The 11,611-nt window shown below is 63.7% G+C and overlaps 2 protein-coding genes across 2 annotated transcripts; one reads left to right on the top strand and one right to left on the bottom strand.

The window, feature by feature from the left end:
- PERCC1 (proline and glutamate rich with coiled coil 1) lies at window positions 1-798 on the top strand. Its single transcript, XM_030872200.2, has one exon. The coding sequence runs from the start codon at window positions 1-3 to the stop codon at window positions 796-798; it is 798 nt and encodes a 265-aa protein (XP_030728060.1).
- A 572-nt stretch (window positions 799-1,370) lies between these two features.
- Window positions 1,371-11,546, bottom strand: CCDC154 (coiled-coil domain containing 154). Its single transcript, XM_060285309.2, is given in 18 exon segments — window positions 1,371-1,594; window positions 1,712-1,827; window positions 1,829-1,900; window positions 2,191-2,274; window positions 2,707-2,824; window positions 3,197-3,273; window positions 3,348-3,467; window positions 4,490-4,627; window positions 4,706-4,832; window positions 5,182-5,303; window positions 5,386-5,514; window positions 5,587-5,688; window positions 7,615-7,738; window positions 8,089-8,184; window positions 8,511-8,557; window positions 8,745-8,919; window positions 9,008-9,227; window positions 9,342-11,546. Coding segments are annotated over 18 exon segments (1,959 nt in total). The 5' UTR covers window positions 9,352-11,546; the 3' UTR covers window positions 1,371-1,512.
- Between the last annotated feature and the right edge of the window lie 65 nt (window positions 11,547-11,611).

Genomic DNA, 11,611 nt, shown 5'->3' with positions numbered 1-11,611 from the left:
ATGGCCGCGGGTGTGATCTGGCCTCTCTGTGACTTCCGGCTGCCTCTGCCATACCATGGGCCCTTCCTGCCCTCAGACCTGGAGCCCCCAGATTCTTCGGAGGAGGAGGAGGAGGAGGATGGGGAAGAGGAACTGGAGGTCGAGGGGCCAGAGGGCCACAGCCCGGCCCCCCAGAACTCAGGTTGGGCCCCAGAAGTGGCCCCTCTGGACCCCGGTGGCCCAGAGACGCCGCTGCAGCTCCTGCGGTTCTCTGAGCTCATCAGTGGCGACATCCAGCGGTACTTCGGCCACAAGGACCGGGGGCAGGACCCCGACGCCTGCGACATCTACGCCGATGGCCACACGGCCAGCAACTCAGCCAGGGAGCTCTCCTGCGCCAACCTTGTGCGCCTGGCCCAGGGCGAGGCCCCAGAAAATGAGGCCACTGAGCCCGGGGTCTGCTCCCCTGGGGCCCCCGAGGGGCAGGCGTGCGGGCCGGGCCTCGGTGGGGAAGGGCTGCAGCCGCTGGGACCCCTGGCCGAGCTCTTCGACTACGGGCTGCGGCAGTACTTGGGACCCAGGGCCGCGGCCGGCCGCCGACTCAGGCTGGAGCAGAAGTACGGCCACATCACCCCCATGACCCAAAGGAAGCTTCCCCCCTCCTTCTGGAAGGAGCCGGCACCCAGCCCCCTGGGTCTGCTGCACCCCGGCACGCCTGACTTCAGCGACCTGCTGGCCAGCTGGTCAGCAGAGGCCGGCCCCGAGCTGCTGGGCTGGGGGGGCCAGGCCCTGGAGGGGGTGCAGCTGGCCGAGGCCTAGTGATTGAGCAAGGATCAGCGGGGGTGAGCTGAGGGCAACAAGGGCCCGGACTCTCCTTATTGCTGTCCTGAGAGGAGCCCTCGGGGACCTCCAATCAGGGCAGCCACCAGGGGACAAATCAGCTCAGGTAGGGACTTCCCAGGCCAGGGCAGGGAATGGGCAGGGGCCACCCAAGAGCTCTGCCCACAGGAGGGAGGATGGGGCAGGAGCTGCAGCCTCTTGGAGGCGGTGGGCTCAGGGCGTCTACACGCTGAGTTCCCCTCTGGGCAAGCCACATTTCCTCAAAGACCAGCCCCCAAAGTTCCAGTCAGTGGTGAAGGGCAGCCCTCCACGCTGCCCATCCAATTGGCCCCAGGATGGCTCTTCCTCGTGGCACCCGCGCAGGTGGCAGGGCCAGCTACCATGGGGGTGACGGCTTTCTTGGAGGGGCAGGAAGGGGGGCACTGTCTGAGTGGCCAAGCTAACGTGCTGTTGGCTCCGGGTGGGGCTCGGGCTGCAGTGCCTGTGGGTGGGAGGCCCTGGGGAGCGGTGGGGTCTGGGGCTCAGCAGCCAGGACAGGGGCAGGGGTTCTGGGAGTCTAGGGAAGGTCCTCTTGGCCACTCCCCTGCCCAGGGCCTCCTGAACCCCTGGAGGGAACTCCAGCCTCAGACAGGCGTGGGGCGGGCATGTTTATTTCTGGGAAAGGAGCACGGACAAGAGCTAGTGGGCGGGCTTCTAGCCGAGGGGCTTCTCCGAGACCGCCCTTGGCCTCCGCCAGGCCGCCAGCTTCATGAGGACCGCCTTCCACCGCAGCCACCTGCCCAGAGACACGGCTCATGGCCCGGAACCCGCCTCCGCCCACTGCCCTCGGGGTCCGCCCAGCCCCGAACCCGGGCCTGGAGGGGGCTCTGGAAGGCGGCTCCCCGCTGCCCACCTCACGGCCTGATACATGCCCCAGTGGTTCATGGGGACCACCTCGTCAGGGGCCACATCCTTGATGAAGAACTGCTGCCTCACCAGGGACATGAGGACCCTCCTGCTGCCTAGCGTCAGGGCCCAGGGGGCCCCCCTCGCTCCACAGGTACATCACGCTTGACAGCGGAGTGGCCATCTCCTCCGTGCGCTGTGGACACGGGAATCAGACCAGAGGGGCGGGACAGCCAACGGGATTTATCTCCCTCTGGGCTAGCCTGGGCCTTATCTGCCCAGAAACTCTGCTTGGGCCAGACACGCAGACAGACGGCTGGGCAGACCAAAAAGCTACAGGGTGGCCAGGCTGGGGGTGGTGAGGGCAGCTGGAAGTCAGGCTCTGCACAGAGAAAGGCAGCCCACCCACAGGGCCTGGTAAGCCCTGGAGCTTGGGTGGTGGGGGCGGGGGCACGGCCAGGGCCCAGTTCAGGGGCCACCTCTCACCCGCTTGGTTTCTGTATTAAACTTGAGATTCTGAATGGTCTTGTACTGGATGCTGCTTTCCAACTTCATCATTTGGTTCTGAAACTAAACACGGCCCCCATTCGTGGGCACAGATGCAGGAAGTCTGCAGACTCGGGGGAGGCCCCCGCCCTAATCACTCGTGGCAGGAGCCGGCCTCTGACACATGGGTCCTCGCCCCTCAGTGGGAGCCGGTCGCATCACTCAGCCCGATGACAAGGGGGGACCCGGCCAGAACTCAGGGCTGCTCTTTTCACTAGCTGCTGATGCACCTCAGCATCTGGGGGCTCCAGACAGAAGCCCCCACTTGGTACTTCCAGAGGCTGATATGTGCAGAGCCGCCCAGCAGGATGGCTGGTTCCATGCGCCTCGCCCCCCACATTCCCAGGGGGGTGTCCTGGATCTGAGCCTCCCTGGGTCGGGGGAGGTCTGCCCCTGTCTGAGCCAGCCCCCCACCGCCCCCCACCGAGTGTGCCAAGCCCAGGGGCCCAGGGGTACCGTGGCCAGCTTGCCCTGGATCTCGGCGATCTTCCGCCCGGGGTTGCCCTCTCTGAGCAGCTGCACAGAGGACGGCAGAGCAGCCAGCTCCTGCCTCACGGCCTCGCCCTCGAGCTCTCTGTGAGCACAGGAGGCCAGGGCTGATGGGCTCTGGCGGGCATCTGGGGGGTGGGGCAGCTGGAGGGAGGAGGCCCTGGGCAGAGCATAGGGTGCTCGGCACTGCCGCCCCACCAGTGGGCACTGGGGGGTCCCCAGCAGGTGATAGAGTGAAAGGCTGCCCCCAGCAGGGGCCAAACCCAAAGCTGGGCCAGGCCTGGGGTGGGGAGGGGTCGGGACTGCCACAGGTGCAGGGGCTTGGGGAGGATGGACCACTGTCAGGAAGCCCTGTGATGCAGCAGGGTCATTCTGAGATGGCTGTGCCCTCCTGCAGTGGGACCAGCCCACTCCCTGAAGGTCCTGCCAGGCTATGACAGGGAGCCGGGGGCCTCACCTGGCTTTGGCCTCGGCAGGGATCTTGAAGTCTGAGTCACTCTTGTGAAGGATGCACGTGTCGGCGATGGCCTCTATCTGAAACGCAGAGCCGGCGGGCGGCTCAGGGTGGGCACAGCGGGGAGGGGGAGGCCAGCCCAGCCCTCACCCACCTGCCGGGGCAGGCTGTCCACTCTCTGCTGCACCTCCCGTAGGTGCGCCTCGGCCTCCTCTCGACACCGGGCCAGGCCTTCCCGCCATCGCTGCTCTGCAACTCCCCACTCACTCTGTGCCTGGGGCGCAGACACCAGTGAGGGCTGGAACCCGCCCAGAGAGGGTGGACAGGCCGACTGACTGGCTCCACTGGAGCCATAGTCAGACCTGAGACGGCGAGTCCCACGCAGCAGAGCTCCTGGAGGGCACAGGGCCCCTGCCTCAACTCAGAGCATGTCCACACTGACCGGACACAGCCCGGGTGGCCTGGCCTGGCACAGTCTGGGTGCCCCAGTCCTCCCAGGCAGGGCCACCAGGCTGAGCAGAGCCACATCCCTAAGAAGGCCTGGCTTCGCTCCCTCCCCTGAGCCAGACCCAGCTGCCTGTGAGTCGGCAGCGACAGAGAACAGGCAGCTGGCCTACAAGCACAGGATGGGGGACCCAGCCCCACTGCCAAAGGGTGTATACCTGTGTTCACGGCAGCACTAAGGGCTTCAGAAGGACACCAGCTCAGTGTCATCAGCTGACAAATGAATAAGCTATGATCCATCCACACAGTGAAATGTGACAGCCATAAAAAGGAAAGGAGCACTGACACATGCCACAGAGTGGATGAACCTCAAACATGGAACATTCAGCGAGAGAAGCTCACAAAAAGCCACAGAGCATTTGATTCCATTTATACGAAATGTCCAGAGCAGGCAAATCCAGAGAGACGGAAAGCAGACCAGTGTTTGCCAGGGGCTGGGGGAGGGGTTGTGACCTCTAATGCACGGGGTTTCCTTTTCGGGGATGGAAAAGTTCTAAAAGTGATTGTGGTGGTGGCTGTACAACTCTGAATAGACAAAGAACCACGGAAGTACACACTTTGAAAGGGGGAATTGTCTGGTGGGTGCACTGAACCTCAATAAAGCTGTTAGAAAAAGAGCAAAAAGAACCCAAAGGTGTAGGCTGCTTTGCTGGTCACTCAGTGGAGCCCCCGTGTGGTTGGGGCCCTGGGCCTTGTGGACAGCTGTTGGGTGGGTTGGGACCTGCCGCCCTGAGGGGCAGCAGGACCCCTCCCACCTAGGTGCGCCTTCCCCGGGCTGCTCTGTGCACTCACCTCGCACAGCCTCAGGCTCAGCGTCTGCTCCTGCAGGTCCAGCCTCCAGCTCAGGGCCAGGAAGTGGTCACTCATGTCCTTCACCTGCCTGACCAGCTCAGCCACGGACACCTCCAGGGCCTGGCTCTTCTCTCAGAGCTGTGGGAGGCTGGGCTGAGTGTACTGCCTGCATAAGCAGGGAACCCTGCAGGCCCGGCCCTGGCCCTGCCGTCTCACCAGCTCCAGGGCACTGTACATCTCCTGCTGGGCCAGCTCGCTGGCCAGCTGCATGGTCTCCAGGTTCTCCTGCAGGTAGGTAGCCAGCTCCCCAGCCCGGCTGTTCTCCAACTTCCCTTTAGCATCCCTAGGGGTGGGTGCCACTGAGAGAGACTGTCCCTCAGCCAAGGCTGGCCCACCCCTTGGCATTGTGCCAGGGCAGCGAGCCCGGCTACTGGCTTCAGAACCTTCCAGGTGGCCCCAGGGAGAGGATGAGGGTCATCACAGGGACCACCGAGACAGGGCTGAGTCCACCGCTGCCACTCAGAGCTCCCCCGTGAGGGACAGGCTGGGGGAGGGATGGGAGCCCCCCACTAAAGGGCAGCTTCTCTGCCCCAGGGCACCCTGCTGGGCCTCGAGCCAGGCTCAGGACGTTGGGGTCAGGGGAGCAGGGCCGTTCCCACCTGCCCCACCTGAGGCCCCGCTCGGACACCCACCAGGCCTTCTGCTCGGCCAGCAGGATGTGGCTCAGCGATGCTTGGTTCTGACGCACGAACTCGGTCAGCTGGACCACGGCCTTGTCCAGGCCCCGACACTGCTCCAGGAGGTGGCACTCTTCCTGCTGCCGGGCAGAGGCAACCTGAGACCTGCCCAGCTCCAGCCGGGGCCCCGCCTGTGCTGGTGCCCACTGTGCCACCCACCTGCCTCTGCCCCTGCAGGGCCCACGTGCACTCTGCGTCCAGCTCCTGGAGTTGCTGCCACTGGCTCTCCAGCTCCTCCCATAGGCCGCTCTCCGGTGGCAGCCGTGCGCTCTCTGAGGCCTTCATTCTCTGTGGGGAGACCCCGCCCGCCATGAGCTGGGGAGAGGGGGACTGGATGGCCTGCCGCCGGCAGGCATTCACCTTCTCCAGGGCCAGAAAACTCTTCTGCAGGAAGCTGCATAGCTTGGCCTCCCTCTTGAGAAAGCGGAGGCTCATCTCCTCCCTGAGCTTGGTCATCTGGGCCTGTGGAGTGGGGGCCACATGGTCACCGTGCACCTCCCCAAGGGCGTCCCCCTTGCCCATCCCCATACCCATAGCGCCATCAGGGACTTGCTGTTCTCCTGCCCAACCATCTCTGTCGGAGGGGACCCTGGTCCTGTGTGCCCTGCAGGGGTGGGCCTGTCACACCCTCCTCAGGAAGGAAGGCAGGGCAGGCAGGGGCCACATGTCCCAGAGAGCCAGGCGCAAGGGCTGTGAAGGGTCTGAAGGCCACGCTCCACGGGCCCAGGACACACATGGTCCTCACAGTGACTGCCAGACCCCACCAGGGGAGGCGGCAGAGCAGCCATCGGATCATACCCCTGCCAGGAGCCCCGGGCAAGGAGGCTGAGTGTACATGTGAGCACACACTCACACATGTACACACACTCATGCACATGTGCACATCCCCGTTCACACGTGTGCACACACACACTGTCTGCCCTCGTCCTCCAGGCCCAGGGTGGGACCCCTTCTCTCTTCTCCCTCCATCAGCTCCTTTCCTGCTGCACTGAGGGTCTGGATGCAGGAGACGGGGGTCTAGGCCCACAGGCACAAGGCACCCTCTCCACGGCCACAAGTCCTTCTAGGGCCAGGAGGGCTGCCCACAGCCCAGAGCAGGTGTGCCCTGAGCCCCCACCAGCCTCCCTGTCCCATGCAGGGTGACCCAGAGCAGGGCTTGGCTGTTTCTATAAAGAACCAGAAGGCAGGGCTTCCCTGGTGGCGCAGTGGTTGAGAGTCCGCCTGCCGATGCAGGGGACACGGGTTCGTGCCCCGATCTGGGAAGATCCCACATACCGCGGAGCGGCTAGGCCTCTGAGCCATGGCCGTTGAGCCTGTGCGTCCGGAGCCTGTGCTCCGCAATGGGAGAGGCCACAACAGTGAGAGGCCCGTGTACCACCAAAAAAACCCCCAAAAAACAGAAGGCAGACGTTTGGCGTTTATGGGCCACAGTGTCTCTGTCCTAACCCCTCAGCTTTGTGGTTCCAGCACAAAAGCAGCCGTGGGCAACAATAAACGAATGGCCATGTGCCGATAAAACTTTATTCACAAAACCAGACAGCAGTGGCAGGGCACTGACCCCAGCTCCATGGCACACTTGGGGAGATGCGTGCCAGCCAGGCATCGGGGATCCCGGGCCCCAATGCCGCCTGGGGCTCCTGCCTCTCAGTGGAGCCAAGGCACCAGCTTCCCACAGGGCAGCGGGAGGGGCACACATGGAGCTGGGCAGCTGAGCTATGAGGGCAGCAGCTGGGGACGCGGCACAGTCCCTGGTCTCTATTTGCAGAGCTGAAGAGGCTGGGTCCAGAGGCGCCCCACCCCGGCCCCTGCCCCACCTTCTAGGCCACACGCACCAGCCGGGAGCAGGGCCACCGGAAGATGCGTCTTCAGGAAGGGACTTCCACTTTGCACGGAGGGAAGCATTGAAGCTGGAAATGGCCGAGGAAGGGGCCTCGGGCTATGAGATTCTACTTCTTGGTCTGGGTGCTGATCACATGGGGAAGGGGAGGTGGGGGAGCAGTGGCCACAACAGCACTCGTGCTAATGATGGACTTTCTGTGATGGAGGACGCACTCCACCTCAGCACAGCCAAATCGACAGCCACCAGCCACAGGTAGCCACAGTGCACTGCAATGTGGCTCCTGTGACCAAGGAACTGAGTTTTAAATTGCAACAGAGCCACCTGTGGCCAATGGCCACCGTAGTGGACAGTGTAGGACTTGGGGGTTGGCCACCAGGTCCAAACACGTGAACGGAACCAAAAGGAGAGCTGGGGTGAAGGAAGACCCCAGCAGTGGAGAAGATGTGGGATGGGGAGTTGGGGGTCTCCTGCACAGACTGCCTTGTTGGCAGCTTGCTGGCTGCTGATGCCAGAGCCCTGCCTGGATCTGCCCCTGGCCTCCCAGGTACCTGCATCCTGGCCACCTCATGGTCCACCCTCTGGCTGGCCTCCTCCTGGCTCTTCTGCAGGGCTCCACAGGCCACCTTCCGGTCCCGTTCCTCCTGCTTCAGCTTCTCGGTCAGCTCAGACAACCTAGGGGCAACGGCTGCAGGTCACAGCACCCCAGTCGGCCAGAGGCCTGATGGGGAGCCTCAGGGAGGCTGGTGGGGCCCTGGACACCAAATCCTTTTCAGGCCAGGCCTGCATCCGAGGGGCCCAGGCTGACCTAGCAGGAGGTCTAACCCTGCCCGGCTAAACACACAGAGAGGCCAGAAGCCCACTCTGTGTCTCCACCTGGGACAGAGAGAGCTAGAATCCCCGTGAGCGTAACTGATGGGGAAGGGGAAGAGGTGGGGACCCTGGGCTGGAGGGTCACCTGCCCTCCTTGATGACTCCCACACAACCCCTCGGTGGGTCCAGAGTCAGCCTCCTGAGGGGCCCACCAAAGGCTGGCCTCCTGCTCGGCGCCCTTCCGCTCAGAGTCCTGGAGTGCCTGCTTCCTCCTGATCTGGGTCAGGGCCTCCCGGACCTCCACCAGCCTGGCACACAAGAGCTGCTTCTGCCTGGGGCCTGCCCTGCCACCTCCTGGCAGCCAGGAGCAGGCTGGGCAGCCTTTGGGGTGGGGGTTCAGCCAAGGGGCCCAGCAGCAAGCCTTCTGCCCCTTTCCCAAGCTCCACAGGCTGCCGGGCTCCAGCAACCTGACCTTCTGGAGTTGGGCCGTGGATGTGTTTGCTTACCTGAGCAAGATACCAAATTGGAGACAACAAAAGCCAGGGGCTGATACCCAGACTGGCCTGGCAGCAGCCGCTGCTTCCCCAAAGCCCCCCTCCCTCCTGTTAAGCCTGCTTCAAGGGTGCAGGGGTACCTCTTGTCCAGGGCCTGCATCTGGTTCTGGTTCTGCAGGCTGGGGAACTGCAAGGTGGAGGGGTGAGCTGAGTGCAGGCCAGGGGCCCTCCCAGCTCGACCAGCACGGACATGGGGGCCCACGGAGTGGGACCCGAGGCCCTGGCCTGAGCAGCAGGGGCTGAGTGGGGCTCAGGGTCCAGGAAACAGCTGCCCTGACACCCGGGGATGTCGCCTCCCAGCTGACGCATCCCACCTGGAGAGCCTCCTTCTCGGGGGCCTGAGCCGCCTGCTGAAGCCTCTTCAGCTCTGAGTCCTGCAGCTGCAAGCAGGTGTGGACCTGCAGCAGCTCCTGCAGCAGGCTCAGCGTGGTACGCTCACAGCAGGCCTTGTGTCCCCGCAGCGACACCACCTCGTGCAGGTCGGCCACCCTGGTGGGGTGAGGAGCGGGCTGTGTTGGCTGCGTGTGCGGGGCACTGACTACGTGGCTCCCCCGCCCCTGGTCTCTAAGGGGCTTACCAGTGCTCCAGCTGCTTCCAGTGCTTGGGGGTGTCCCGCTCTGGGACAGAAGCGGTGGACGGCAGGCAGCTGGACTCATACCTCTCCGAGCTCTCCTCCAGACTCAAGGGCTCGGAGCTGGCCAGCCCGTCCTCCAGGAGGAGTTCCAGGTCCTCCGGGGTGATGGTGCCCGGCTGGGAGGGTGGCGAGGTCCCTAACGAGAGGTTGCTGTCTGACGGCTCTACAAGAAGGTACCTTGGGGTTTGCCTTTAGAGCCAACGGGGGGAGATGCTCGCAAATGGAGCCCAGGATAACAGGGATCCAAAACCTTGCTGAGTGCGCCCACTGAGCTCACCGTGGCTCATCCCGCTGGGTCCCACAGCAAGGCCCAGCTCTCACTGTCCATGTAGGAAGCTCAGCCTCAGAAAAGTCCAGGGCCCCACCTGAGGACACACAGCATTGGACAGCAGGAATGGGACAGTGCCTGCCTGGCCAGCTTCAGATGGAGCGCCTGGGCTCTGAGGAGAGCTGGGGGTCAGGAAGCAAAGCCGTCCCACGTGGCCCAGACCCTCGTGCAGGCTCTTGCCTGGTGGTCTTCCCAGCTCCGCTTCAACTCACCTGATATAGCTTTACCAACAGCCCTGCCTGTGGTTTTGGCCGTTGCCAAGAAGCCCTGGGCCTAGCACCCCACAGCTGCCCACAGCTGGACCTCAGGGCGGTTGCAGGAGGGGGATAGGGGAAGGCGGAGAGAGGCAGGAAAAGTCAGAGCTGAAGGCTCTGGGATCCAGGGGGAGCACGTGAGGTGTGGAGTGGTAGCTCTGCCCTCACATCTCTCCTTCCAAGACAAAACCAAGGTAGGCTTGGTAGGCAGGGCAGCGGGGGCTCTTCTGGAACCTTCTTTTTCTCACCAGAACCTCCTGACTTCACAGCCCAACTGCCAGTGGAACCTGAGCCCTCAGCTTTCCCATTCCGTCAAGGCCTCCCCAACTGCCCGTTTTTAGAAGGATCTGAGCGGGTACCACTTGGCCAGCCAGCAGGGATGGCTGCTGGCCTGACACGGGCAGGAACCCCCTGGCCTGGGCAGGAAGGGAGGGAGGCCCAGGAGCAATCACTGGCCCTCTGGTCAGAGAACCCGAGCAGGGAAGCTGGAGCCCAGGACCTGCTGAACACAGCCAGCCCAACAACCAGGCCGAGGGCACAGGGTGCCACAGGGGGACATGGCCAGAGCAGAGCCACCAAGAAAGGGTGCCGGCCACAGAGCAGTTGCACTGGTGATTTGAGCAACCTCAGTGAGAGAGACAGGTGGAGTGAATTTTATTTAACCCAGTGTAACTACAATATCACCCCCTTAACACATAACCAACACCTGAGCAGCTGAGAACACAGTGCCTGCGCTCTCCCCACACCGGGTCCTGAAGCCGGGTGCGCTGTGGCCAGTCTTGCTTCAGGCCAGCACTGACACTCAGGTGCCTCACCCCACCCAGGTGGCCCTGCTCTCTACTGTTGCCCAGACCCGCCCACGAGGGCTGTTGGGGGGCTTCCCTGTGACAAGGTCAGTGTCTCAGAGGCAACCCCTTGCCCAGGAAACCCAACGCCCCGCAGCCACACCACACACCTTGGAGCCCAGCGGGTCTGCGTGCTGACGGGGCGGCCCGTGTTTTGGGTGCACCTGAGCTTGCAGACAAGGACAGTGGCCAGGATGCAAGGAGAGGGAAAGAGTGCATTCCCCGAGGGCTCTGCAGCGGCCCCAGGAGCAATGGGGACAAGGATGCAGTGGCCAGGGGCCTCCCTTCCATGGGCGTGGGGCGGCCCCAGGTGCTTCCCCACTTGTGGGTCTCTGAGCCTCTCGCCTGCATCTCTCTCTCGGTGGTGTCCCCGCTGGGGCACTGCCTACCTGCACCACACATGAAGGAGGGCTGCATCCTGGGTTGCCCCCCCCCACCAGTGGGCCTGTGAATACTGGGAAACTGGACCGTGGCCCACGCTGGATGGGAACGAGAAGCTGGCACCAGTTGTCTGGGTACAATTCCTTTATTTCTCCCATTCAGATCCCCACACTTGGACCCCTGTGCCCCCCATGGAGGGCTCCCCTGCCAGGATGGAAAAGGTCTTTTGCGGCCCCATCCCCTTGAAAGAGGCTAAAAGCCAGGTGGAGTGCCCGCCAACCTACCACAAAGGAATCCACGGACCTCATCACAGAAGTGGGCTGGGGACGTGAGTCACTTTAGAAAAAAAGTCCCGTGGGGCACTGGGGACACAGGATCCCAAATCTGGCACTGCCCAGCCTGGGAGGGGTGCATCCCTGCTCTGGGCTCGCCAGCTCTTCCCAGAAACAACCTGCCCCCAACACACTGGAAGCAAAGCTGCCCCAGAACATCACTCGGGGCTGGGGGTCCTCAGGGGCCCATGGGGCCCCCGTGTGCTGAGAAGACCCGCCTTCCCTGTGCCGTCCACATGGGCGCTGTGATAGAGGCATGGCTGGACTTGGGGGTCCGGGCCCACAGGAATGTCTCAGCTCTCCCCTTTGGCCCAGACCCCGGCTCAGAGCCCACTGCACCAAGTGGGTGTGGCTTGGGGTGCACGGGTGTCTGGGAGTGCGGCTCCAGGGTCTGCTCTCCAGGTGGT

Source organism: Globicephala melas, chromosome 15 (genome assembly GCF_963455315.2).
Source record: "Globicephala melas chromosome 15, mGloMel1.2, whole genome shotgun sequence".
NCBI lineage: Eukaryota > Metazoa > Chordata > Mammalia > Artiodactyla > Delphinidae > Globicephala > Globicephala melas.
The sequence above is the reverse complement of the archived record's forward strand: the minus strand, read 5'-3'. Positions and strand labels throughout refer to the sequence as shown.